General features: G+C 44.1%; 2 protein-coding genes across 5 annotated transcripts; one reads left to right on the top strand and one right to left on the bottom strand.

The window, feature by feature from the left end:
• Positions 1-1,240: 1,240 nt before the first annotated feature.
• Positions 1,241-11,012, top strand: LOC138961923 (lambda-crystallin-like). 3 transcript variants are annotated; one of them, XM_070333598.1, is made up of 6 exons: positions 1,241-1,861; positions 6,740-6,974; positions 7,386-7,547; positions 9,223-9,417; positions 9,853-9,958; positions 10,517-11,012. In XM_070333598.1, the coding sequence occupies exons 1-6, from the start codon at positions 1,821-1,823 to the stop codon at positions 10,759-10,761; spliced, it is 984 nt and encodes a 327-aa protein (XP_070189699.1). In that variant the 5' UTR covers positions 1,241-1,820; the 3' UTR covers positions 10,762-11,012. The 3 variants fall into 3 exon arrangements, with proteins under 3 accessions (XP_070189699.1, XP_070189702.1, XP_070189700.1); XM_070333601.1 differs by lacking the exon at positions 1,241-1,861 and adding an exon at positions 2,262-2,386; XM_070333599.1 differs by lacking the exon at positions 1,241-1,861 and adding an exon at positions 2,683-2,735.
• Positions 11,013-17,293: 6,281 nt separating this feature from the next.
• Positions 17,294-22,145, bottom strand: LOC138961924 (lambda-crystallin homolog). 2 transcript variants are annotated; one of them, XM_070333603.1, is made up of 7 exons: positions 22,105-22,145; positions 21,699-21,859; positions 21,140-21,374; positions 19,641-19,802; positions 18,996-19,190; positions 18,234-18,339; positions 17,294-17,722 (listed from the first exon to the last, which is right to left on the bottom strand). In XM_070333603.1, the coding sequence occupies exons 2-7, from the start codon at positions 21,725-21,727 to the stop codon at positions 17,496-17,498; spliced, it is 954 nt and encodes a 317-aa protein (XP_070189704.1). In that variant the 5' UTR covers positions 21,728-21,859; positions 22,105-22,145; the 3' UTR covers positions 17,294-17,495. The 2 variants fall into 2 exon arrangements, with proteins under 2 accessions (XP_070189704.1, XP_070189703.1); XM_070333602.1 differs by having other exon boundaries at positions 22,034-22,117.
• Positions 22,146-22,227: the final 82 nt, after the last annotated feature.

Genomic DNA, 22,227 nt, shown 5'->3' with positions numbered 1-22,227 from the left:
TGGTGTGTATGTGTGTGTGTGATCTTGTGTGTGTGTGTGTGTCTCTGCCTGCGTGTCTGTATGTCCGTCGTCTGTGTGGGGTCCGACTAAACTACGCGCCAGCACGCGCCAGCACGCGCTACCTTGAACCATAGCACTTATATACTTTATTTTTATATTTCTAGTTAGTTCATCGTCCATTCTCACATAATACAAAATTTCAAACTTCAATGATGAAAAATACGGAAGTTATGACGAGTTTAAGGAGAGCTAATGCACTACTCTCAAATCCGACGATTTCCGCCATTGACTAAACAGCAAGCTACCACTTTGAAGTAGACGCTACCCGGTGATCCATAACACTTACATAATTTATTTTTATAGTCTATATAGTTAATTGTCCATTCTTACATAATACAAAATTTCAAGCTTGAGTGTTGAACATTTCAGTAGTTATGACGGGTTTTAGGCAAGCTAATGCGCTACTCTCAAATCCGACAAAATCCGGCAGTGACTAAAACTGCGCGCTACCAATTTTAAGTGGACGCTACTGAGATTCATAGCTGTTATATAATTTATCTATATGTTTCTAGTCATTCCATCGTCAGTTCTTACATTATACAAAATTTCAAACTTCAGTGATAAAATTTAATTCCTATTAACTCGATGTTCTTTAACTATATTTATACATAAATGCATATTGTAAAGCAGTATGCATTGTTAGAGGATTTTTTTAGTCGCAGTGTTTAAATGTCGAATTAAGCTGCTTTTCCCAGTTTTACCTAAGAGACCGACTGTATATTGTGTTATTGTATTTGTCAGACTTGATTGTACCAAGTCTCTACACATGTTGTAATGCGCTTAGAGCCAAATATTTTTGTTTTTTGTAAGGGATAGGCGCAATATAAATACACTTTATTATTATTATTATTAAGACGCGTTATAGGAGAGCTATCCTAAGGCCGTGGCTCCATGTCCGACAATGTCGGATACGGAGTCATTCGTTCCAACACATGCAGTCAGTCGGATGCGGAGCCAGTCATTCCTCTGTGTGTGTGTGTGTGTGTGTGTGTGTGTGTGTGTGTGAACGCTACCCGTTTGGCTGCTTATTCTGATTCGCAGCTAACCCCCCTGAGACCGTTCCCCTACCCGCTCGGTTGGGGATGGAAGCCCCGACGATACACCCATGTCACCCGGCAGTGCTATGGTTCAAGGTAGCGCGTGCTGGCGCGTGCTAGCGCGTGCTGGCGCGTAGTTTAGTCGGGCCGTCTGTGTGTGCCTGTGCAACTGTGCGTGTGAGTGTTTATTGGCAGTATGAACCAGAGAAGTGAACCTCAGACACAATGAGTGGTGATAACTGCAGTACAGTGTGGTTGTGCTATCTGCAGTAAGTCAGCAAACACACGGAACACACACACACACACACACAAGGCCAATTAAGGTGACGTGAGTTGTGTTCGTGACCCCAAACAGACGGTATCATTCGTTATACTCCGCCTGTAGGCCTATTCATTACCCACACCTAACTTTACCATGAGAAGTTATCACTGACCCACTTGCCATCACTCAAGGTCTGTGGGTGTCCGTGGCATGTGACCAGACACAGACATTCCTCCGTGGTTCACAGACACAACACCCACAAGTAAAACACCACCCGCTTCACCGAGTCGCTGTGGCGAGAGTGAGCAGATATCAAGAAAGATAATCTATCCAGTATTGTTACTTCACTCACACGAGAAAGGAACAGGAGAACTCAAGAACTGGGGCTACAGAAACTTGTGGCAAAGCGAGAAGTCGGACTGATTCCTGTAGGTCCGTACGTCTGGTCTGTTCAAAGCACAATGGCAGAGCAAGGGCGGCGAAAAGTGGGCATAATCGGCAGGTAGGGTGTGTGTGTGTGTGACGGTGTGTGTGTGCGCGCGTGCGTGCGTGCGTGCGTGTGTGTGTGTGTAAGCGGTGTGGTGTGGTTGTGCGTAACAGTGCATACGTTCGTGCGTCCGGCGTCCGCGTGTGTATGGCCTATGTGACGGTGTGGCCGGCCCGTCATGTCAGTGTGTGCCGCGGTGTCTTGTGTGTGCGTCTGTGTTTGTGTGTATCAGGGTCAGGGCTACCCACGGACGCCCCTCCTGGAGAGTCCCGGGACACCCACTTTTAAATTTGTAGAGGGTCCATGGACTCCCAGTGCAAAATGTTAGAGGGTCCTGAGGGTCCAAAAGCCGAATAGTACTGGTGTACCTATAAAACATTGTGGTCATGCAGTGTGTACTGTGTACAATAGATGACGATTGCAGTCTGAAAAGGTACACGATAAACGGGAAATTTAGTGCGTCCCAGGACCCGCTCTGTAATGTTTGATGGTGTGTGTGTTATGAAGGATTCGCTCGGATTGTGGACTCAGGAGACAGAGGTAAAATATGTGTGTTTATTCAGCCATCTTAGTTAGGGAAGAGGGGGAACCACTCTTCTGGTTATAGTACATGTAAAGTAGGTGGTTATCTCCCATGTACAGATATTTGGTATTGGACATAAAACATAGATTATGTTTTAGCAGAATGTTACACGCTCTTTTAAAGGTTAATGCGTCCCGGGACCCCCTCCATAAATTTCTAGTAGATCTACGTGTTTTCGGCTACTAGTCGTGCGTTTAGGACGCAGGGACGCGCACTATGGGGAGCCCTCTAGAGGGTGTGCGTATAGTGCGTACGTCCGAGTCCGTGTATGTTTGTGACGGTGCGTGTTTGGGCTGCATACCACCGGTGCTAGATTTTTGTCTTGAGCTGCCACACACACAAAAACACAATGATACAGCTTATAGCAAACGTTTGTCCGTTTAGTAGCATAATGCATGACATTTGCACATTGAACTCTGACAAATGATGATCGTGTGTAAAACGCAATGTAATGCACTTTACGGCATCAGTAAAGAAACGATCGAATGTACTTGTGTTTGAAATAATGTTTGACTTTATGCTTTTTTCACGCTAAAAAATGCACACTAAAGACATGTTGATAATTGGGTAGAATTAAAAACAAGAATCCATAGATAGCATGCGTTTGTCAGCTCAGACATGTTTGATAGTTTCTAGGCTGCTACAACGTCGTGTTAAAGCTGTGTTGATTATTGGTATTACAAAGCCAAAAGCATCAAGTGAGAGAATTGATTGCTTGGGTACGATATGTAAACCCAAAGTGCACACAAGGATTCATGCTAATAATGTGATACTTAATTAAATATACTTCTCTGGAAAATAAATTCGTAAAAAGTGTATTCAGTTGTTTTTTAAGACGTGAGTTTAGAGTTGTAAGACGGGCAAGCAGTTTCTTTTTTTGTCACCACTGGGCAATTCCATTTTGTACTGACGTTACGACCCCTACCTCATGTTGGAATCCCCTCCCTCTCATACACTAGGTCCAGCCCCTGTACCCCTGCCTTATGTTGGAAGCCCCTCCCTCTCATACACTAGGTCCAGCCCCTGTAGCCCTGTCTCATTTTGGAAGTTCCTCCCTCTCATACACCAGGTCCAGCCCCTGTACCCCTGCCTTATGTTGGAAGCCCCTTCCTCTCATACACTAGGTCCAGCCCCTGTACCCCTGCCTCATGTTGGAAGCCCCTCCCTCTCATACACTAGGTCCAGGCCCTGTACCCCTGTCTCATGTTGGAAGCCCCTCCCTCATACACTAGGTCCAGCCCCTGTACCCCTGCCTCATGTTGGAAGCCCCTCCCTCTCATAGGTTTGTGTTTCTGGAACTGTTTTGACATGTGCAAGTTATCCAGAGAGGGTGAATACAGCGAATGAAATTGTTTTGAGCGCTCTAGCGCCGTTAGTTTGTCAGAACAGGAGGTGGTCCATATTAGGAGACGGTCCATATTAGGAGCCTTTCCCCTACTAGGTCCAGCCTTTCAGAGAGTCAAAAATAGAATGCAATGTTGTCTGATTGCATCGTTCCGGTCCGGCTGTCTATGGTGAACTACTTTGTTTTAAATCTTCTTCTTCTTCTTCTGCGTTCGTGGGCTGAAACTCCCACGTACACTCGTGTTTTTGCACGAGTGGAATTTTACGTGTATGACCGTTTTTACCCCGCCATTTAGGCAGCCATACGCCGCTTTCGGAGGAAGCATGCTGGGTATTTTCGTGTTTCTATAACCCACCGAACTCTGACATGGATTACAGGATCTTTTACGTGCGCACTTGGTCTTGTGCTTGCGTGTACACACGAAGGGGGATAAGCCACTAGCAGGTCTGCACATAAGTTGACCTGGGAGATCGGAAAAATCTCCACACTTAACCCACCAGGCGGCCGCGGCCGGGATTCGAACCCTCGACCTTCCGATTAGGAGGCCGACGTCTTACCACCACGCCACAGCGCCCGTCAATGTTTTAAATGACTAAGGTATTCACAGCTTTGTGTTTTGCGGATGTAATCTATCTATATATATATATATACGACTAGTGTCTGTCTGTCTGTTCGCGATGCACGGCCAAAGTTCTCGGTGGATCTTTTTACATTTCTAAAGTCAAGTTATGACTAAATGTTTTAACATAGAGGGGGGAATCGAGACGAGGGTCGTGGTGTATGTGCGTGCGTGTGTGCGTGTGTGTGTGTGTGTGCGTGCGTGTGTGTGTGTGTGTGTGTGAAGAGCGATTCAGACTAAACTACTGGACCGATCTTTATGAAATTTGACATGAGAGTTCCTGGGTATGAAATCCCCGAACGTTTTTTCATTTTTTTGATAAATGTCTTTGATGACGTCATATCCGGCTTTTCGTGAAAGTTGAGGCGGCACTGTCACGCCCTCATTTTTCAACCAAATTGGTTCAAATTTTGGTCAAGTATTCTTCGACGAAGCCCGGGGTTCGGTATTGCATTTCAGCTTGGTGGCTTAAAAATTAATTAATGACTTTGGTCATTAAAAATCGGAAAATTGTAAAAAAAAATAAAAATTTATAAAACGATTCAAATTTACGTTTATCTTATTCTCCATCATTTGCTGATTCCAAAAACATATAAATATGTTATATTCGGATTAAAAACAAGCTCTGAAAATTAAATATATAAAAACAAAATTCAAAATTAAATTGTCCAAATCAATTTAAAAACACTTTCATCTTATTCCTTGTCGGTTCCTGATTCCAAAAACATATAGATATGATATGTTTGGATTAAAAACACGCTCAGAAAGTTAAAACAAAGAGAGGTACAGAAAAGCGTGCTATCCTTCTTAGCGCAACTACTACCCCGCTCTTCTTGTCAATTTCACTGCCTTTGCCATGAGCGGTGGACTGACGATGCTACGAGTATACGGTCTTGCTGAAAAATGGCAGCTACTTGACTAAATATTGTATTTTCGCCTTACGCGACTTGTTCAAATTTGGACACCGTATTCAGCTACACCCCGGACAAAACCTCATCGATGAGATATTTTAACACGTGCTCTCAGCGCGCAGCGCTGTGCGCGCTGAACCGTTTTTATATTTAGTCAAGTTTTGACTAAATATTTTAACGTAGAGTGGGAATCGAGACGAGGGTCGTGGTGTATGTGTGTGTGTGTGTGTGTGTGTGTGTGTGTGTGTGTGTGTGTGTGTGTGTGTGTGTGTCTGTCTGTCTGTCTGTCTGTGTGTGTGTGTGTAGAGCGATTCAGACTAAACTACTGGACCGATCTTTATGAAATTTGACATGAGCGTGCCTGGGTATGAAATCCCCATACATTTTTTTCATTTTTTTGATAAATGTCTTTGATGACGTCATATCCGGCTTTTCGTGAAAGTTGAGGCGGCACTGTCACGCTCTCATTTTTCAACCAAATTGGTTGAAATTTTGGTCAAGTAATCTTCGACGAAGGCCGGGGTTTGGTATTGCATTTCAGCTTGGTGGCTTAAAAACTAATGAGTGAGTTTGGTCATTAAAAATCTGAAAATTGTAAAAAAAAAAATTTTTTTATAAAACGATCCAAATTTACGTACATCTTATTCTTTATCATTTTCTGATTCCAAAAATATATAAATATGTTATATTTGGATTAAAAACAAGCTCTGAAAATTAAAAATATAAAAATTATTATCAAAATTAAATTGTCCAAATCAATTTAAAAACACCTTCATCTTATTCCTTGTCGGTTCCTGATTCCAAAAACATATAGATATGATATGTTTGGATTAAAAACACGCTCAGAAAGTTAAAACGAAGAGAGGTACAGAAAAGCGTGCTATCCTTCTCAGCGCAAGTACTACTCCGCTCATCTTATCAATTTCACTGCCTTTGCCGTGCGCGGTGGACTGACGATGCTACGAGTATACGGTCTTGCTGAAAAATGGCATTGTGTTCAGTTTCATTCTGTGAGTTCGACAGCTACTTGACTAAATGTTGTATTTTCGCCTTACGCGACTTGTTTTGTTTTGTTGTTGTTGTTGTTGTCGGGATCCACTACCAGTAACTCTTCCTTATCTTCTCCAGTGTTTTCAGCCGCGATTATCTCCCTTCCTCCGTGTGGCGTCAATCCATATTCCCGTTACTACGTTACTATTTTTAGAAGGTCTCCATTGTTTTGCGCGTTTATCTCCTTTCCTTCGTGCGCCGGCGAAGCCGGCGTACACCCGGCAAAGCCGGGTCCCAGGCGCAGCCTGGTATTCGGCTCTACTTCTTCCCGGCAAAGCCGGTACCCGGCGAAGCGGGTAATCATCTAGTTAACTATATACCTATGGACACCTATCTCAAGTTAATCATTTAATATCATGAACCTTTGTTTACTGTTCAACTCTAGCGGCCTCATCGGCAGAAGTTTTGCCATGATCTTCGCCAGCGGGGGTTACAAGGTGACCTTGTTTGACCTTGAACCCGATCAGGTTAGCAAGGCCAAGGCCGACATCCAGACCCAGCTGGGGAGCCTGGAGAGGGAGGGGTTGCTGCGGGGGTCACTCAGCGTCCAGCAACAGTTTGACCTCATCACTGGGGTCACTGACCTTGCTACCTGTGTCAAGGACGCTTTCTTTGTGCTGGTAACTTATGTACTAAGTTGTGTGTGTGTGTCAGTATGTGTACGTGTGTGTGTGTGTGTCAGTGTATGTGTGTGTGTGCGCGTGCGTGCGCGCGCGCGCGTGCGCGCGCGCGCGCGTGCGCGCGCGCGCGCGCGTGTGTGTGTGTGTGTACCCTATGTGTGTGTGCAGTGTGTGTGTGTGTGTGTGTGTGTGTACCCTATGTGTGTGTGCAGTGTGTGTGTAGGCGGGAGAGTGTCAAAGCGCGACCTACGTGGATGCCTGAACGATTGTGTTTACGAGAAGAACATGCTAGGGAGTTTGAGTATCATCTGTCCCCGTGACGTATTACACATCAACTGTCCCCGTGACGTGTTACTTACCAACTGTCCTAGTGACGTGTTGCACAGCAACTGTACCTGTGACGTGTTACAGGAGTGTGTACCAGAGCGGCTGGACATCAAGCGGTCAGTGTGGAGCCAGGTTGACCCCCTGGTCACTGATGACGTCATACTGTCCAGCTCCACCAGCGCTCTGCTGCCGTCCGCCATCAGTGAGGGTCTGCGTCACAAGGACCGCTTCGTCATCTGTCACCCAGTAAGCGCTGCACTTACTATATGGGCTGCATGCACACTGCATTCACATATCATACAGTTTACATGATCATACATATCATTATTAACTCATGAGACTGCTACATTACGTCTCACTTTTTAGGCAAAGCCATGATTTGGAATTTGAGTTACAGCCAATAGAAATGGGGAAAAAACACAATAATGATTACATGGTTAAAGTTGGAACGTTTGATTCAAGACCAGGGAAAACAGTGACAAAAACCTCGACCTTACGGCCTTCAAAAGTGGACAAACAAGAAACACAACAGACAACAATAAATCAATGATACTGTGACGAATACATGCTACTTGACCTGTATCGAGGTAGGAGAAGGGCTCCTAATATGGACCACTTTGTGTTTTATGCTGATAGCTAGCTTGTTTCCTTGCGAAGAAGTTTCATTTTGTGTTTGCAGTAGTCCTTCTCTCTTAGGTTAACTGTTATGCCTAATAAGCGTGAAGTAGCTTTGATAGACATTCAGCAAAACTTAAATACAGACAAAATCACAAATGGTCCATATTAGGTGCCTGGACCGGTGAAGAGGCCTTCGCAAATCACTGTAAAAAGGACCCATATACTTCAAAATAACATGATACAACTTATAGTGTGCAAGTCAGACTAATTAAAATATGCTTTAGATTTATCTGTTTCGGGTTGATGAGAGCATTATTTCGGAAGCACACGAGGAAATTAAAGAAGCTTATCGAAAACAGAGTGAAAATAAGTGAAATTATCAACTGCCACGAAAAGAAGAGTTTTTTATATATTTTTTTTAAATTTCGAGCTAGGGCTAGTTATAGGTTATTTTCAGCAAGCTTCTGAATTAATTAATGAAAATAGCCTTTCGATTTTCTTATTTTCGATTTGTTGAAAGTGGTCCATATTAGGGGATATGCTATTCTTTTTTGTTTGCAGTAGAAACTCGGGGTCAACACTGTTAAAATGTTAAACAAGAGGCGAAGCCATCAAGGCTCACGTAAGAAATCGACAAACAGTAACACAAACTCAATCACTCCGTCACACATACACACACACACACACACACAGTAAGCATAGGTGAAACTGTGCAAGAAAGCGAGACACTGGATCTGCCAACTCCAGTCTCGGCTCGCTCACAATAACAATGACCGAGACTTTCAGTAATTCCTTTGCGTTACGTCTAACCCTCTTACGTCATAATGTGACGTCTTCAAATGTTAAAGTTTCTATCACACACGTCAAACACTTTTGACCGAGACGTAATCTTCTTATGCGAGCTTTATCCATAGACTCGGAAATGTTAAAGTTTCTATCACACACACACACACACACACACGCACAGACAGACAAAGTTTATCATCGCATAGGCTACACTTACGTGAGCCAAAAATACGGTCTTAGCTATCGAATACAACAATTCTTGTGTGATAACAGCTTTGGCTGCGGCAAATTTAGAGTGAACGCTGCCAAAAGTGAGAAAAAAAAGAAAAAGTCAAACGGTTTTGAGGTTTGTGTTTCTGCAACTGTTTTGACATGTGCAAGTTATCCAGAGAGGGTGAATACAGCGAATGAAATTGTTTTGAGCGCTCTAGCGCCATTAGTTTGTCAGAACAGGAGGTGGTCCATATTAGGAGCCCTTCCTCTACTTACGCACCTTGGTGTGTTTATTGATGTGCAGACTAACCCGCCGTTCTACGCGCCGCTGGTGGAGGTGGTGCCGTCGCAGTGGACGAGGGCGGACGTTGTGCAGACGACGATGGAGTTGCTGCGGGAGGTGGGGCAGGTGCCGGTGCTGGTCAAGAAGGAGGTGGCGGGATTCGTGCTCAACAGGCTGCAGTTCGCCATCATGGGGGAGGCCTGGCGCCTCGTGCGGGTAGGTACCCCTATCTAACAGGGTAGGTACCCTTATCTGACAGGGTAGGTACCCCTGTCTAACAGGGTAGGTACCCCTATCTAACAGGGTAGGTACCCTTATCTGACAGGGTAGGTACCCCTGTCTAACAGGGTAGGTACCCCTATAGAACAGGCTGCAGTAAGCTATCATGGGGGAGGCCGGGCGCCTTGTATGGGTAGGTACCCCTATCTCACAGGGTAGGTACCTCTATCTATCCATCATCATCTTTATCGTCGGCATCCGTCGGTCCCGCGAGGCCATGGATCTGCACCTGAAAAAGTCAGTTGGCGCCGGAACATCATCTGCTACCAACACATTCAGTGGGGCTTAGGCATACGGTGGGTTGCGGCTTTTGTTTTTCTTGGGAGCGCTCAATGTATAATGATGTACTCATTTGTCTTTCGTCACGTGCAGGACGGGGTGATATCAGCCGGTGACCTTGACAAGGTCATGTCGTCAGGACTTGGAACACGTTACGCATTCATCGGACCGTGGGAGACAGCGTATCTCAATGCAGAAGGTGTGTACACACTTGCTTTTTTCTTGATGCACATAACGTTAGCAAGTCTAAACGGCCATGAAAGCAAGCATTCTGCATCATCTAAATATTAGTTTGATTTGAGTAATGAGTGTGACAAGTATTAACGGTGGTTGTTATGCGTACAAAAAGATGACTATATTCATGTCTGATTTGCGTTTGTGCTGTACGTGTGTTTATGCTTGCGTTCAAGGACACTGTGTGTGTACACAGTAACATTCCCCATCCAACATTGGTTTTTTGTGTGGTTTTTTTTACAGTTGTAATGTAACGCTGTCGACTAAAATGGCTCGAATAGCAATATCAACTGAAGAGAAGATACAAAATACGAATAACCAACCACTAGAATACCATATTTCTTCTTGTTTTTGGCATGACGTCAAAACGTCGCCTGTATTCGGTTCGTTTTCGTCATTCCAACGTGAGTACAATGCTTTTTTGTCTTTTTGTTTTTCGCTCTCACATGCAGTCGCCAGTGTTCTTTTGCTTTAGCATGATCGTTAACACGAAAAAGGCTGTGGCTTTAATGACTGATTGCAGGCATGGACAGCTACGTGGAGCGCTACGCCGACATGATCTTCGACATCCAGAAGCACCAGGAATCAGCAGAGAAGATGGCTCTGGGGCCGACGCTGGACGCCATCAAGACAGACATGGAGGCCGTGGCAGGGCCGATCTCTGACTTACAGACACGGCGACAGTGGCGGGACAACAGACTGGCCGCGCTGGCCAAACTCAAGGTGGAGATGGCAGCGGCTGACCAGAAGGCGGGGCCTAGCAAATAGACAGGTCTGAGGTGATGGTCATCAGGACTCGCCAGCTTCAATGAAGGGCTTTGAGAATAAAGACGCGGTTTGTTCCAGAGAAACTAGCCATGTGTTGGTGCATAAGCAACTATTGTGAAAAACTGAAAATGATTTACATTTTGTTGCTTCTAATACTCGGAATTGTGAAAAACAAAAATGATGTATATTTTCTTGTTTCTAATACTCAGAATTGTGAGAGAAAAACAAATAAAACAAAACAAAAAAGTCAATTTTGTTGCTTCTAACACTCAGGAATAAAGAGTTTTGTTGTTGTTTATTTCCTTTGCCATTTTTCAGTTTGTTTAGTTGGATACAATTTATTTGATGATTGCTGTTGTTATTGGATAAAAATAAAAAAAAATAATACTACCTTTTAAAAGAAATAATGAGTGGCTGCTGACACCAGTTGATCATGTTTAAAATCAAGGATAAGCCATAAATTGTTCATAAAATAGCTAAAACTCTTCAGCTTCTGGGGGGCAAAGCCCCCAAGACCCCCCAACGGGGCCTTGCCCATGTACCCCACAAGGGGTCTACCCCTGGACCCCAGGTTGTAAACCCCCCCCCCCCCCCCCCCTCTGGCTTAACTGCTCCACCCCTGCACTGTATGCACATACAGAGAAAAAACAAGATGTCTGCTTCGCTTCATCATATTTTAATCAGTATATCATTTTTTATAGCATCATTGAACTGAAGCAATTTTCCCTTGCATCAGTTATGCAGCATTAAATGCAATCAAGTAAAGATGCAATTTGATTTCTTCATGATCCATTTCTCATTATTTTTAAACACAAGAAATTAAAACAATGTATATAAAAATACTTATTTAACAAAATCCAAGCATTCAACAAGACAGAACCATGCATGGTGCACATACACAAAGCTAACGTGAACACTACAGATCTAGATACAAGTTGTAAATTCTACAGCAATGTTGTGAGCTTGAGCAAATGTTGCTGTAAAAATGCAAACTGGTCACCAAAGACTCATCAAACTAATAACATAAAAACAAACTGATAGAAACATGTCAACAGTAGATACATGTGCATCCCTGTCCTTGGAATCAGTGAACATGTTGAGATTTTCCAGCATCACTTTGTAAAAATAATTTTGGGTGGATGATTTATCACCCTCAGATCAAAAGACGGAAAAAAGTAACCTTAACATCCCCAGTCACAACAACACATTCCTGCTCAGATTCTTGACAAATAAAGCTGCAAACTCCACACACACACAAACAAACACACAAACATGCACACATATAAAAATAATATATGCACACACAAACCCACCCTTCAAGCTACCCCCCTGCACATATCCCGGTTAAATATTTTACACATCATACAAATGTGCATAAAAATCAAACACACAGTCTGAAGTCGACCACAAAACTTCATCCAAATAAAGTCATCCAAAATCATGGGGTTCATTCAACGTGCAGCTGTGCCGGAAAGGCTTACACAGTAAACCCACAAGGTGTTTTTTACACCCCCGGTATAGGGGTGTGTATAGGATTCGGTCGATGTGTTTGTTTGTTTGTGTGTTTGTGTTCGCATATAGATCTCAAGAATGAACGGACCGATCGTCACCAAACTTGGTGAACAGGTTCTATACATTCCTGAGACGGTCCTTACAAAAATTGGGACCAGTCAAACACACGGTTAGGGAGTTATTGGTGGATTAAGATTCTACAAGGACTTATAGAGGGACATATTAATGGTCAAAGGGAAATAACCTTCTCAGTTGGTGGCAGTGAGAATGGTAAGGACGGGGGTGTTTTTCCTGCCTCGGAGGAATTTCTTGTCATTATCAATCAGGTCGAGTTATTTTGATGGTTTTTTTTTTTTTAACAAGCTTTGCGCCCTCTTACCACAATTCATATTTATATCTGCCTACAAGCACACAAAGAACACAGAGGAAGGACTGTGAGTGCTACAATAAAAAAAGAAAAATGGCAAGTTATTGGAATGTTTAATTTATGACAAAACAAAACAAAACAATAACAAGTACATCAACCCAAAGGACTGTAACCATCATTCTCACCACAGACTGAGCATCAGCAACGCTTGTGAAGCTGAAACCCGGCTATATTGAAGTAGGCTATATTGAAATCCCGGCTATATTGAAGAATTTTTCAGGTCCCGGCTGAAGCTCTACTTTTTCTTTGTTAAAAAATGTTGGCTACATTGAAGTCGGCTATATTGAAATCCCGGCTATATTGAAACAAAAATTCAGCCCACGGGACGTTTTTACCTGGCTATATTAAATGTTTGCTCCAAAGATTTGTTTAACTTTTTATTTTTAAGAACAATGCCTGCGCGGGCGCCGAATGATATGACACGTCTCTGTCAGCGCAATCAGTTGAGGAAGGGGAGGTTAAACAAGTTACCCCCACTGTTCATCACTCCGTCGCGATATAACCTTGAATGGTTGAAAACGACGTTAAACACCAAATAAATAAAGAAAGAAAGATGTTCATCACTGACTGACTGACTGTTAGGTTTTAACGTCCTCTTAGACCAACTGGGACAGGTATTGGTAATATGCTGAAGATATGGTGTGATACTTTGATTCGGACAAGCCCGCTGTGGCTGTCTTCTTCGACACACCAGCATTGGGTTTGTCTCGTCAAAGTATCGAAAAACGATCATGATAATCAGAGACGAGAGATGATGCATGCGTGTCTTCGTGTTTTCCAAGCCCTGAGACTTTCGCTGTGAACGTGGGATCTTTTTCGTGCGCATGGGATGTCATCGAGTCATCACTGTGTCGTATGATTAATGTGAGCAGGGTGGGAGGGGGGGGGGTGAGTGGATGAAGAGGAGGTTAAACAACCTACCCCAGCTGCTCATCACTGTGTCATATTGTGATGTGTGCAGAGTGAGGGGGGGGGGGATTGGAAGAAAAGCAGGTTACACAAGTTACCCCCGCTGTTCGATCATTACTGTGTCGTATGATTAGTGTGTTGTGTTGTCTGATGTGTGCAGACTGTGGGGGGGGGGGGGGGGGGGGAGGAGGTACTTAAGTTACCCCCACTGCTCTTTACTGTGTTGTAGGATCGATGTGTTGTGTTGTGTGATGTGTGCAGAGTTTGGGGGAGGGGGAGGGAGTAAGAAGAGGAGGTCAAGTTATACAAGCTACCCCTGCTGCTCATCACTGTGTCGTATGATTGATCTGTTGTGTATTGTGATGTGTGCAGATACGCAGTGCTAAAAAAGGAGGGGGGGGGGGGGATTGGAAGAAGAGCAGGTTACACGTTACCCCCGCTGTTCATCACTGAGTCGTATGATTGATGTAAACAGCGCTGGTAACTTGTGTACATCCTCCTCCCTCCCCCCTTCCTTTTTTAGCACTGCGTATCGGACCTGCACATCTTAGGGACTTTGCTTGTTCGTTTGTCTGTTTATTTGTGTGTGACAAATGCTTCATTTGGCGTCGGTCTGATACTGTGAATGGCTCTGTGTGTTTGTGTGTGTAAGGAAGGGGGGAGCGTGAGTGTGTGACCGTGTGTGTGTGCAGAAAAAAGCAAGGAGGCTCGAAGAACAACATCCAACAGGTGAAAGATTAATGGGAATATATACTAGCGGAAAAAAGTTAGGGACGGGCCACTGATTTCCCCGCTGACTTTCATTTGTTTAAAACACCCTGTTCTTTCGTCAGCAAAATCAAATGGCTGTCGCATGCTACACACCAATGGGTAGGTTATGCTGTGTTAGCAGGAAAACTGCACGGGACTCCCGGGCGCAGAGCTGCAGCACGTGACTAAAATAGCAAAATCGCCAAAAAGTAGGCTGTTGTTTGGCGTGCGCACGGGTAGAATAAGGCAGGTAACATGGCAAAATTGTTGTGCACATGCAAGGACAATCCTTCGAGTGTGAATTGTGATCACGAACTCGGCTTTATGAGCCGCCGATTTTCTGCGAGCTGCCATCTCCTCACCATGCCTGCCAGACGGAAGCTGACAACATTCAACCGAGGAAGAGCAATTGCCTGGCTCCACGACGGCGTATCCAAGTGCGAAGTGGCCAGGCAACTTGGGGTATCGCATTCAGTCATTGTAAGGCTGAATCAACGGTTCCAGACGACAAACAATGTCGAGGAGAGGCCCAGGTTGGGTCGCCCCAAAAAGACCACTCATAGGGAAGATCGTTTCATCCAACGGCAGGCGCTGCAGCACCGGGCCACCACCTGCAAGGTCATCAGAGGGCAGTTACGGGAGGCCACTAACATCAACGTTTGTGAGAGGACCATCGGCAACCGCCTGCATGACGCCCGGCTGCGGAGTCGTCGTCCTGCTGTGCGTCCCCTGCTGACACAGGCTCATCACCGGGCTCCTCTGGCCTGGAGTCGCCGCCACTTGAGATGGACGCGCCGGGACTGGGCTCAGGTCCTATTCAGTGACGAGTCCAGGTTCAACCTGTACCATTCTGACGGCCGGCGCAAGGTCTGGAGGCGTGAGGGCGAGCGTTATGAAGACGACACAGTGCATGAGAGGGTGGCCTTCGGCGGGGGCTGTCATGGTTTGGGGGGGCTTCAGCCTTCATCAACGCAACCCCCTGTACCATGTGGTTGGGAATCTCACTGGTCAACGCTACAGGGACAAAATTCTCGCCCCTATTGTCTTGCCGACCCTGCAGCAGATTGGCCCAAACGCTGTGTTTCAGGATGACAATGCTACTCCTCATAGGGCCAGGCTTGTCAACGACTACATCCAGCAAACCGGGGTCGTCAGGATGGATTTCCCTGCCTTCGATGTGACATGAACCCCATAGAGCATGTATGGGACGAACTGGACAGGCAGGTGAGGGCCAACCACCAGCCTCCCAGAAACCTGCTGCAGATGCTCCAACAGGAGTGGCAGGCCATTCCACAGGCCTTTTTCACGAAGCTTATGAACTCTATGCGGTCAAGGTGTGGTGAACTTGAGCGCAAACGTGGCGGACACACCCATTATTGACCTCATGAAAGACTTGTTTTGTTTATTTGTGACCCCTCTGCTGTTTGTGGACATGAATAACCGAATCGGCTCGATGAAATAAACCCAAATTTTGCAGTTGCGTTGCACATTGACTGAAGTAAACGTGTTCCAAATTTCCGTACGATATGTTCATTCGTTCTTTTGCTGTGATTGCGTGTGTGAACCGTCCTTAACTTTTTTCCGCTAGTATATCTCACATCAAACGCAATGTGTGGATACGGAAATAAGAACGTATAGTGAAAAAACAAGAAGAGCAAACGCTCGATCGAGTCACTTTCGCAGTTCTGAATATTATATGAGGCATCAGATGGACAAAAAGCTACAGATGTAAATAATTTGATGTAAAGAATAATCCTATAAAGTTTGAATCAAATCCGATGAATAGTTTCAGAGATATGATATTTCAATTTTTTTCCTTCAAGACATACCTGTGACCTTGAAAAAGGTCAAAGGTCACCAAAGCAGACGTCAAAGTGTAGAGGTCACTGGGAGTCACGTTCACATAAAATTTGAGCCCGGTCACTTTTATAGTTTCCGAGAAAAGCCCAACGTTAAGTTGTGTGTTGCCGAACAGAAAAGGCTAGTTATCTCCCTTGTTTTTCTGATAACGTTCGTAAAAGGCTACAGATGTAAATACTTTGATGTAAAGAATAATCCTACAAAGTTTCAATCACATCCGATGAACTTTGTCAAAGATATAAAATGTCTAATTTTTCCTTTGACGCTGACCTGTGACCTTGAAAAAGGTCAAAGGTCAACGAAACCATCGTTAAAGTGTAGAGGTCATTGGAGGTCACGACTAAACAAAATATGAGCCCGATCGCTTTGATAGTTTCCGAGAAAAGTCCAACGTTAAGGTGGTGTCTACGGACGGCCGGCCGGCCGGCCGGCCGGCCAGACAGACTAACACTGACCGATTACATAGAGTCACTTTTTCTCAAGTGACTCAAAAAAAAAAAAAATTTAAAAAAAAAAAAGAAGAGCAAACGCTCGATCGAGTCACTTTCGCAGTTCTGAATATTATATGAGGCATCAGATGGACAAAAAGCTACAGATGTAAATAATTTGATGTAAAGAATAATCCTATAAAGTTTGAATCAAATCCGATGAATAGTTTCAGAGATATGATATTTCAACTAACAGACTAACACTGACCGATTACATAGAGTCACTTTTTCTCAAGTGACTCAACAAATAAAAAAAATAAAATAAAAAAAAAGGTCAAAGGTCAACAAAACCATCGTTAAAGTGTAGAGGTCATTGGAGGTCACGACTAAACAAAATATGAGCCCGATCGCTTTGATAGTTTCCGAGAAAAGTCCAACGTTAAGGTGGTGTCTACGGACGGCCGGCCGGCCGGCCGGACAGACTAACACTGACCGATTACATAGAGTCACTTTTTCTCAAGTGACTCAAAAATTCGGTTATATTGAATTTCTGAAGGAACAAGGAGGGAAATTCAATATAACCGAGAATTGCCTATATTGAAGTTCCGGATATATTAAAGGTCTTCCCGGGTCCCGTGCCACTTCAATATAGCCGGGTTTCACTGTAATTGTTTATTGTCTTTACCATAAGTGTTTGCCTGTCTGTCCACTTAAAAGACCATTGGGTTGAAGTACCTGTGATTGCTTTGTTTTGTCATAAATTAAACGTCCCAATAACTTACCATTCTCGTTTATTGATTGTGAATTTTGGAACTTTAGCAATCTCTCTGTTTTGGGATGTGCGAGTGCTACTGTTTGTCTTTGGCGTCACACTGGCGTTTCAAGGTGGCCAGGGCGGCAAGGCGGTCATCTCTCCACTGCCGTCTGTCCGGGATCTTGTCCAGAGGAATGGTGTCCTTGAATTCATTCAGCACTTTGCCGGCAGTGTCAAGGTCGTACTGGATAGGGGGCGGGGCCAAGGTCTCACACACTTTGTATGCACCGTCCGCGTAGCGCTGGCAGTAGTCCACGATGCCTGAACAAGACAGAGCACAGCACCGGTGTAAAAAAAACGGGTGCAGTCGCATGTATTTGCACACTGCGTTCATAAAACCATCCTACATGTCTAAATCTTGCATTCTCTGACAAGTCTGTGTTTTGCTCATATCACAATGCCTGAAACTAGCTCCCCTATAACTATTCATGCTTAGTTCTTAATGATAGTGTATTAGCAGATAAGTAAACTCTGAAGAGCGCAGTCCCTTATGTTAGCAATTGGCTTTTTCTCCGATGTATATTATCCACAGGTGAGATAAAATATCAAAGGAATATATTTTTATTTTCATCAGATTTATAAGAATCAGAACACAAAAAGTGCAAGTGAATGCTCTGCAGAACCAGTCTTCTTTTATTCGTGAAGACAAAACTATCATTACAGCCTCTTATGGTTATGATCTCCATAGAGAGGCTGTGCAGTTCAGCTCAAAACTTGACGACAGCTCTCTACATGACATGATATTGTCAGCTGACACTACATAAGGTTTCACCATCAGCGTTGAGGTGCATGGTCTCCAGTGGGCCGATGAAGGCGTAGCGCGGTCCCAGCCCGTCCTTCATCACCTTGTCAATGTCCTCGGGACTCAGGATGCCTTGCTGTGTGAAGTCAGACAGTCATCACAAGTACAATGTGCATGTACAGCAGACAACACTACACGTATTATAAAACAAGAACAAATGATATCAAGTTAAGCATTCGAACCAGAGATTTGACTCATTCAAAAACTGCAAAACTTGGCCAAACGCTATTGAACTCTCTTTGAAAATGTGGTAAACTCTTTAATTTAGTGACTCAATAATTACAAGGGTACCAAGAAACATTTTCCCAAGCCGATGTCAGCTTGGTGATGGAATGACAATGAAGCTGGTGCACATGATGTTAATCAGGATCACATCAACAAAATGTGCATGGCTTTCTACCCTGCAGAGAGCTTCCCAATGCTGCACTGGACTGTCTGTTTACCAAGACATTGAAATTTCATGATGTACATGCCGCTTTGGACAACAACACAAATGTTTGTTTCTCATGAGCTCTGTTGTTCTTAACTGTTCTTTGTGTTTGAAGAGTAAAACAAGCTCCAGGCCCTGGAGGAAGAAATAAGGACTGTTCAGTTGAAGAATCAGAAACACTGAATGTTTTCTCTTGGCCTAAACAGACAGCATGCTGACTCCACTTAAAGGATGACAGATACCGCTTACCAGTACAACCCCCTTCCCCCCTCCCCCAATCAGTGTTAACAGCCGAGCGTTACCTTGAGCATGTCCCAGCATTCATTGATGATGGCGTACTGGATGCGGTTGAGGGCAAAGCCGGGCACCTCTTTACGCAACGTGATGGGCGACTGACCGACTTTCTCCATGATGGCGCGCGTCTTCTCCAGTACATCAGGCGCTGTCCACGGGCCCGGCACGATCTCCACCAGGGGGATGAAGTACGGTGGGTTGACCTGCAACACGTGACATGGTACCACACATGAAACAAGGGCAACAATTATAAAAAGTGACAGAAGGGAGGTAACTTGCTACTTGAAAAAATGTCCTGGCAAAGAAAGCCACCACATACAAAGATGTTCAGTTTAGCTCATGCAGACTGATAGAGTCAAGGGCAAAATTAATGAAAAATGTTTAAACACACATGCACTTTGACATACAGGCTGGCATGCAGATGGACACATACAGGAAATGCAGACCTAGACACGAACAAGTTGACAGACAAACAGACTGTCAGAATCGCAGACAAACTGAAACTGGATGATGCATCATCACTCTCGCTTTTGTCCATGGACAAACAATCAAAACATCTCACTCCTCTCTCTCTCCCCCCCCCCACCCCTCAGACAGCTGGAGGAGCTAGCTACCACCCCCCCCCCCCCCCCCCCCCCAACACACACACTCACAGGATGAGCCACCACCACCCTGTCTCTGTGCTGCATGCTGCCGGCAAACTGGGAGGGTCCCAGACAAGAGGAGGAGCTGGCGGCGACCATGGTATCAGTCAGCATGATGTCCAGCTGCTGGAACACCTTGGTCTTCAGGTCAACCACCTCCGGCACGCACTCCTGGACACAAACACAGCGCACATCAACCTTGCGTGTCATGAAAAGGCAATACTACGGACACTTTGGTCTTCATAGAGGTGTCCTAAATTACCAATCAATGTGCATAAGCACATGCAGGGTTATACCCAGCCTCAGCGGACAATTGGTCAGATGGACTTGAATCGAAAATGTCTACAGGCACTGATGACCTGACTTAGTTCTCTTGGTAGTTAAACTGATGGTCAGGACACCTCCTAAATGTCAAAACTATCAGACGGTGGAGCGGCCAGGTGTTAGATCAAACCAACGCGTTAGATCAAAAAAGGTATGTGTCCATGACCAAAGACCCAGGCCTGGGAACAACACTGCAGTATTGGATAACAGCGACATGCATGAACACAAGGACAATTTCCTAACAACTGTTACTTGTCTGTAAATAACAAAAGTTCGCTTTATATATATATTTTCAATTCATCTATGAATTACAAGCCTCTCTGTGAACTGTCAGTGTCACTCATTTGCAAATGAAAACAAGACAACTCTGTATTTCGATGTGGAGCATAAGTATACCTGTTAATTAGAAAGCTGCTATAAATACTGTCTACTACCCATGAGTACTATTACTATATATATATGTATCTGTGAGTAATATTATGTACTATAACCCTTCAATCATTTTTGGATCGATTTCTTAAATTCTAATCGTAAGACTAATTAATCTATTTTCGTTAATTGTGATCACATTTTAAGAGTAAACATGACATATGTATATATTTTTAGATTCAGAATGTGATGAAGAATACGATGCAATCAATTTTAAATCTGTTTGCAAAAAATAGATTTTAATGACAACTTTAATGAGCAAACTCATTAATTAAATTTTAAGCCTCCAAGCTGAAATGTAATACCAAAGTCCGGGCTTCGTCGAAGATTACTTGACCAAAATTTCAACCAATTTGGTTGAAAAATGAGAGCGTGACAGTGCCGCCTCAACTTTCACGAAAAGCCGGATATGACGTCATCAAAGACATTTATCCAAAAAATGAAAAAAACAAGATCTGATAAACAAAGGGAAGTAAGCGCTCTAAATGCGTACAGCATGTGCAATAAAGTAACAGAGAATTATGCGGAACCAGTGGATGGGCACCCGAGATAATAACAAACATAATGAAATGAACAAGCAACTTCCATAAGCATGTGAGAGTTTCACAAACACTACACTACACTACTATTACTACATGTTTTTGTATGGACTTTCACTGCCCAATAAGAAATATGGTCATGCTAACTGAAAGTGTGCATACATTATTGTACCTTAATTTTCAGTTCCAAGTCGTTTTTGATGACCTGTCACCCACCTGTAAATAGCACGCCCCCTCGACGCACTCGGCCAGGTCAGTGTGACCTGATATCAGCTGTGCTTGTTCGGCCGCTGAGCTCTTTCCTCGCAGACAACCTTGCTGCTCGTAAAGGTGCAGCTTCTCTCGAATCAAGGTCAAGGCCTTTGACACCTGCTTGTCGTCGATGTCATAGATGGACACGCTGTAGCCGCCGCTGGCAAAGATCATGGACCAGAACTGACCAATCAGGCCACTGTGGAGTCAGAAGTTATTGTCTTATCACTCACACAATTTAAAGGCATACAACTGATTGACTACTATATTTCCTATCATCCAACGTCATGCATTTAATGATTTACACAAAAAAGTATGACTCTGAAGTGTGTGTGTGTGTGTGTGTGTGTGTGTGTGTGTGTGTGTGTGTGTGTGTGTGCGTGTGAGTGTCATATGCACGCTTGTCCCTTGTCTTTAATTGTACATGTTTATGTATTAACAACACATGTGCATCAGAAGTTACACTGTATTTAATTACCCCACAATCTATTGTAATTGTAAAGTCACAAAACGCCGTCCCTACCTGCCAATAATAGCCACTTTCTCAGACATGGTTGCAATGGATAGACGTCCTCCACAACACTATTACAAAGGAGACCGGTGGAAAGTTTTGACTGTGCGTCCTCACAACAAGTGTGTGACCCCGGCGACGTCTATGAAGCAATGCCTCTTCGTGGATTTATGCTGAAACATGAATTCAATATCAAGTAAACATGAAATGGATACTGAACTGACTCTACTCTGGTGTTTGAACTGTTTCTCTGTCCCTTGCCACAAAATGTGAAAGGAATCAAAAGACCGATTATACCCCGCACGACACGACCCACAATTTTGAGCTGAAGTAAAGAAAAACTTGACCTCTTTCGTGGGGAGATAGAGAAAGGGACGCGTGCGTTTAAATGACAGTTGTGATGATAAGACAGACTGACCCACATCGCTAATCCTAAAGTGCTAGGCATGGGACGCTACTGTCACGGTAAATATCACAGCTGAAAAGCAGCATTTACTTCCCTTGACCAAATCATGGTTATCAAAAAACTTCAGATATGAGT

Source organism: Littorina saxatilis, linkage group LG3 (assembly GCF_037325665.1).
Source record: "Littorina saxatilis isolate snail1 linkage group LG3, US_GU_Lsax_2.0, whole genome shotgun sequence".
Taxonomy (NCBI): Eukaryota; Metazoa; Mollusca; class Gastropoda; order Littorinimorpha; family Littorinidae; genus Littorina; species Littorina saxatilis.
Note: the sequence above shows the minus strand (reverse complement) of the source record. Positions and strands in the feature narration are given on the sequence as shown.

Excerpts from the sequence above, each read along its gene's own strand:
- LOC138961923 (XM_070333598.1), top strand. The coding sequence starts at position 1,821 with ATGGCAGAGCAAGGGCGGCGAAAAGTGGGCATAATCGGCAG. Across the intron at positions 1,862-6,739 it reads AAAGTGGGCATAATCGGCAG|CGGCCTCATCGGCAGAAGTT; the intron begins GTAGGGTGTGTG and ends GTTCAACTCTAG. Across the intron at positions 7,548-9,222 it reads GCTTCGTCATCTGTCACCCA|ACTAACCCGCCGTTCTACGC; the intron begins GTAAGCGCTGCA and ends ATTGATGTGCAG.
- LOC138961924 (XM_070333603.1), bottom strand. The coding sequence starts at position 21,727 with ATGTCTGAGAAAGTGGCTATTATTGGCAG. Across the intron at positions 19,803-21,139 it reads AGGGGGCGTGCTATTTACAG|GAGTGCGTGCCGGAGGTGGT; the intron begins GTGGGTGACAGG and ends GTTTGTGTCCAG. Across the intron at positions 18,340-18,995 it reads AATGCTGGGACATGCTCAAG|CAAGGCATCCTGAGTCCCGA; the intron begins GTAACGCTCGGC and ends GACTTCACACAG.